At 34.8% G+C, this 5,889-nt stretch overlaps 1 protein-coding gene across 2 annotated transcripts; it reads left to right on the top strand.

Annotated features, from left to right (window-relative positions):
* The first annotated feature begins 414 nt into the window (after nucleotides 1-414).
* On the top strand, nucleotides 415-5,512 carry LOC114411221 (probable methyltransferase PMT2). Of its 2 annotated transcripts, XM_028374974.1 has the most exons (8): nucleotides 415-607; nucleotides 735-782; nucleotides 1,401-2,052; nucleotides 2,142-2,352; nucleotides 2,514-2,808; nucleotides 3,301-3,669; nucleotides 4,153-4,230; nucleotides 4,862-5,512. In XM_028374974.1, the coding sequence occupies exons 3-8, from the start codon at nucleotides 1,408-1,410 to the stop codon at nucleotides 5,085-5,087; spliced, it is 1,824 nt and encodes a 607-aa protein (XP_028230775.1). In that variant the 5' UTR covers nucleotides 415-607; nucleotides 735-782; nucleotides 1,401-1,407; the 3' UTR covers nucleotides 5,088-5,512. The 2 variants fall into 2 exon arrangements, with proteins under 2 accessions (XP_028230775.1, XP_028230772.1); XM_028374971.1 differs by having other exon boundaries at nucleotides 415-782.
* The last annotated feature ends 377 nt before the right edge of the window (nucleotides 5,513-5,889 follow it).

Raw genomic sequence — 5,889 nt, 5'->3', positions numbered from 1 at the left:
TATATATAGTAAACAAGAAATTGCATATATGAGTATAAAAAAAGAGTTAATTAGAGTAGTAGATGCGCAGTTTTATTTTCGAAGAAATAATTATTTTAAGTTCTTTCAATTTTTAAAAAATATTAGTTTTTAAAAAATAAACCTAATTAAATACACACTAAAACGAGTGATTAAATTTAAAACAATAATATCTTCTTTTCCAAGAGGTTTCTAATAAAATCTTCTTTCTTTGGGGGTGCTTTAGCCCCAAGATTATCCAAAAGAAAAATTAAAAATACCAAATTATTTTTTCTAAAGAGAAAAATAAAATAAAATAAAGAGAGAGAAAAGGAGAGAGAAAAAAATAAAATAAAGAGAGAGAAAAGGAGAGACGTGTATGGAGGAATCCATACATAACCCAGTCACCTCAAATTCCTCTCACTAAATAACGGGAAATGAAATAACTGCGTAACACACGCTTCTCAGAGCGATAGATTATTTTTCATTTCCCCTTTTTTCTTCTTTTATTTTCTTTCTGCTTTTCCTTTTCCTTTTCTCTTTTATTATTATGCTGCTATTTTTCATTCATGTGAACATGATTGATGCTGATAGAAGCACATAACATAGGGTTTGTATACAGATTTTCTATTACCACGTCCCACTGCCCATGCAGTAGGCATAATCATTCTTTGGTGCCCAAATTTTTTTATAAAATCCTCTCTGATTCTCTCTCTCTCTCTCTCTCTCTTAACTAGGAATCCCAGATCTTCATAGCCATTGTTCCCTCTTGCTTCTTATGATTGGTAAGAATCAAGACATTTCCCTCAATTTTTTTTCTTTCTGTTTTCATATTTTTCTTGCTTTTTTTGCTATTTTTTCTTCTGGGTATTTCCAAAGTTTGGTTTTTTAATATCCATATTGTGTTCCCAAGTAAAAAAAATAGTAAGGTGTCGTGGGTTTTCTTCATTCATAACTCTGAATTCGTTTGTGTGCGAATCTTGCATCGCATTTGCCTAAAGCTAGATCCCATATGATTCACGTTCACCTAGTATTTTGGTTAGTTCAAAAGTGTGTTTCATGTTTTTGTTTTGTCTTTTAATGGTTGTAATATTATTGTTGGTTGTAAACAAATGCAGAATCTCTCTCCTTAACATGTGTTACCAATGGAGCGAGCTTAAATTTCACACTATTGAGAAGATCTCAAGCTCCCTTTGAATCCCCCAACTTTTACAATATATAACAGACAAACTATTTGCTTCATGATGTTGATTGAAACTTGCTAATTGTTGTCAATTTATTTATTTATTGGATGCAATTATCTTGCTTTGATTTAAGATTTTTGTCCTGGGTCTTGCTTTGTTGATCATATGGGTTATCATTTATGTAATTTCTAATGAGAATTAGGAACTGGTATTTCTCAGGATCTAGATGGCAAAACCAAGTTCAGCTGATGGTAGGACTAGAAGCCATGTGCAAATCTTTATAGTAGTTGGTCTGTGCTGCTTCTTCTATATATTGGGAGCATGGCAAAGAAGTGGTTTTGGTAAGGGAGATAGTATAGCATTGGAAATTACTAAGAAAGGTGCAGACTGTAATGTAGTTCCCAATTTGAGTTTTGACTCTCACCATGGTGGAGAAGTTAGCAAAATTGGTGAATTTGAGTCAAAATCCAAGGTTTTTGAACCTTGTGATTCTCGTTACATCGATTACACTCCCTGCCAAGATCAGCAGCGTGCCATGACTTTTCCTAGAGAAAATATGAATTATCGGGAGAGGCATTGCCCCCCTGAGGAAGAAAAGTTGCACTGTATGATCCCAGCACCCAAGGGGTATGTAACTCCTTTTCCATGGCCGAAGAGCCGTGATTATGTTCCATATGCAAATGCACCGTACAAGAGTCTCACAGTTGAGAAGGCTATTCAGAACTGGATCCAATATGAGGGAAATGTGTTTAGATTTCCTGGTGGTGGAACCCAATTTCCTCAAGGTGCTGACAGATATATTGATCAACTTGCTTCTGTGATACCTATAAAGGATGGGACAGTCAGGACGGCACTGGACACTGGTTGCGGGGTATGTTTTTCAATGTAAATTCCTTGGGGCTATATCAAATTCCTTAGTTTATTTTAGGTTTGTGTCCTTAATGTAAGGTTGTTTCTCAGGTTGCCAGTTGGGGTGCATACCTCTGGAGCAGAAATGTTATTGCCATGTCATTTGCGCCACGGGACTCTCACGAAGCACAAGTACAGTTTGCTCTTGAAAGGGGTGTACCTGCTGTCATTGGTGTTCTGGGAACCATTAAATTGCCTTATCCATCTGCAGCCTTTGACATGGCACATTGCTCTCGCTGCTTGATTCCTTGGGGAGCAAATGGTGAGATATTTACACTTTTAACTATAATCTTCTCTATGAAGTACTTGCTGTAAATAAGAAAGCACAATGATTATTTGCTCATTCTTGCTCTTAGATTTTGCACCTTTTATAACTTGTTATGACTGGTTTTTACAAGTGCATTTTGGATCATTTATTTGCAGATGGAATGTATATGATGGAAGTTGACAGAGTTCTAAGACCTGGTGGTTATTGGGTGCTTTCGGGTCCTCCAATCAATTGGAAGGTTAATTACAAAGCCTGGCAGAGATCTAAGGAGGATCTTGAAGAAGAACAAAGAAAGATTGAAGAGACTGCTAAGCTCCTTTGCTGGGAGAAGAAGTCTGAGAATTCTGAAATTGCCATTTGGCAAAAAACTGTAGACACTGAATCATGTCGTAGCAGACAAGAAGATTCTAGTGTAAAATTCTGTGAATCAACAGATGCTAATGATGTCTGGTATGACCCTTCATTTAGTATTAAACAATTTGTATATATGAACATCTTGTTATTAATATTCCTTATATTTCTATACTAACCATAAGCACAAACATACACGAGGGCATAAAGCTAGGAGAAAAGTTGTGGAGAATAATGAAAAAAATGGTGTAAAAAATGCGGTTATTCTATTAAAAGAAAATCAGCAATAATGTGTCAAGCTCATATGGTTGTGGAGGAGCCATCCTCCCCCTCCCAGTCCCAATAGAAGCAAAATATGTAACTACTGTCTCGACTTCTTTTATGTTTGCATTTGTAATTATTAAAATGCTTGATGATTCTTATTTATCATTGTTTTATATATCATATGAAATATTAACAAAACAATCCTTTTCTATAATTTCACACATTTATGTCCCTGTTTGGATTTTATATATCCGAAAATTTGAGCAATGCTTTTGTTCAGAAGCAAGTGGTGTACTGACCTGGAATGGCTTTGTTTTGTGGCTGCAGGTATAAGAAAATGGAGGTCTGCATTACTCCAAGTCCTAAAGTTTATGGTGATTATAAGCCATTTCCAGAGAGGCTATATGCTATCCCTCCTAGAATTGCTAGTGGCTCTGTTCCTGGAGTTTCGGTTGAGACATATCAAGAAGATAGCAAAAAGTGGAAAAAGCATGTAAATGCTTATAAGAAAATTAACAGACTCCTGGATACTGGAAGGTATCGCAACATTATGGATATGAATGCTGGATTGGGTAGTTTTGCTGCTGATATTCAATCATCCAAGTTATGGGTCATGAATGTTGTGCCTACTATAGCTGAGAAAAGTACATTGGGTGTCATTTATGAGCGAGGACTTATTGGCATCTATCATGATTGGTATAGTTTTCTAACTTCTTCCTCCTATTTTATTTATGGTCCACATGTCTCGATCTTATGTATTTTAATACTTGTAGTAACTATACTAATCTTGTACTGATAGTCGAGTCAAATAAAGTTTGCAAATTTCAAATAATTTGATTTGAGATAGACATGTAGTCTGCCAATTATTATGATATCTTGTATTGAATTGTGATTGGTATAGTTTTCTAACTTCTTCCTCCTATTTTATTTATGGCCCTGGTGTCTTGATCTTATGTATTTTAATACTTGTAGTAACTATACTAATCTTGTACCAATAGTTGAGTTGAATAAAATTTTCAAATTGCAAAATATTTGATTTGAGATAGACATGTAGTCTGCCATTTATTATGATATCTCTTATTGAATTGTGATGTGACTAGCTATACAATTTTTTATAATCAGCATATTTCTTCCTCTCTTGTTCTTCCTTATTTATTAATATGTGCATTTATGATCCAGGTGTGAAGCCTTCTCTACATACCCAAGGACATATGACCTCATTCATAGTGATAGTCTCTTTAGTCTTTATAAGGATAAGTAAGTATTCCTTTGGTTAAATGGTTGTTCAATTTTCCTTCCTGTTATTTTAAATTCATTCAATATCAATTCATAATCAATATTTTTGGGCTTGCTTAGCATGCATTTAATACTTGTAGCTGCTATGATAATGATTTCTGGGCCACTTACATTGCAAATTGCAATGGAATCTTCACTGCAGTGGTTATGTTTGTTGAGGACACTTGTTGAGTCTAATGTGTGCCTTTACATCCTGTATGGTTAAAAAATTATGACCTGTCCTTTAATATGTGTATCTTCTAATTTGGCTGTGAATGTGATCATTGTATGCAAAAATTGATAGTGTTCCTGTTGTGTTTAAATTAAAATTGTATGTTGCCATTAATCCCTGGCTTCATTGTTGCATGACTTGTTGGTCTTTTTATGATTCTCCATGGGGAATCAACTAGTGGCTATACCTTGCAGTGAGATTGCTCTAACAGTTAGTTATTTTGAGCTGAATTTGGAGCTTATAGCATGTTCATGTGTATTTATCTAGCTGTTATCACTAGAACCACTTGGTTTAAGTTCTTTCTGTTTCCTGTTATCAGAAGTTGTGTTCATTCTTGTGCCTTGTGCCTTAACGAGCATGTTGTGTGATAATTAAATGCAGATGTGATACAGAAGACATTCTTCTGGAGATGGACCGAATTTTACGCCCAGAAGGTGCTGTAATAATCCGCGACGAAGTCGATGTCTTAATTAAGGTAAAGAAATTAGTTGAAGGAATGAGATGGGATACTAAAATGGTGGACCATGAGGATGGTCCACTTGTTCCTGAGAAGGTATTAATTGCTGTCAAGCAATATTGGGTTGCAAATGCCACATCTACACAATGATCACTGAATACAAGTTGAAAGGCTTGGCCGTGTACTGCCATTACCTTTCTATAAACTATCCTTGCAGAGTTCGTGTGGGGCTTTGCATGAGCATTTTGGCTTAAATATTCATCTCAACTGTGGCACAGGGAGGGTGGATACTTGGCTTAACAAAAACATCACAAATGTGTCACTTAGCTCAAGGTTTATGGCATTAGGCATTTTTTTTTCTTTCTAATAATTTAATTTTCTTGTTATACGATGTTACATTCAAAAGTCAAGCGAAGAGTGACATTATTCAATATTGTCGTATTTTCTCTGAATTTGAAGTTGCAGCCTCTCTCTATTGGTGTACTGGTGATTACTTGTCTATGTTTTGTAATCAACAATAGTGTATGGTTCTTCTTCCTAGTTAAAATTCCCTCGGACTAAATTTAATTGTTCAATATATCACCTCAATTGTGTCCGGAAGTTTTTTTTTTGAATAAGTACCACTTATTTTTACCAAAGTTAATAACTGACCACTACATTAACAGAACCATTATTGCTTACACCTATACTTTGATTAAAGGTGATTGTGAGAATCTTAGTTCCTTTTTAAGGATTTTTTCTTCTCGGTAGGATTTAAGATATTCTCGTACGTTTTTATCTTTTGGGTAAGTTACAAGAGTTATCTTGTCCTCAAAATTTAGGTGCACTTGAAGTTTATTGTCTTTTTTTTTAAATGTCTTACTTTGCAAATTTAATATGGATTGTTAATTAAGATTTGGTCTTTTGGGTTGATGGGTTGATTATAAGAATAACATTCTATTGAAGATTTAGT

This window comes from Glycine soja, chromosome 1 (genome assembly GCF_004193775.1).
Source record: "Glycine soja cultivar W05 chromosome 1, ASM419377v2, whole genome shotgun sequence".
In the NCBI taxonomy this organism is placed as follows: domain Eukaryota; kingdom Viridiplantae; phylum Streptophyta; class Magnoliopsida; order Fabales; family Fabaceae; genus Glycine; species Glycine soja.
Note: the sequence above shows the minus strand (reverse complement) of the source record. Positions and strands in the feature narration are given on the sequence as shown.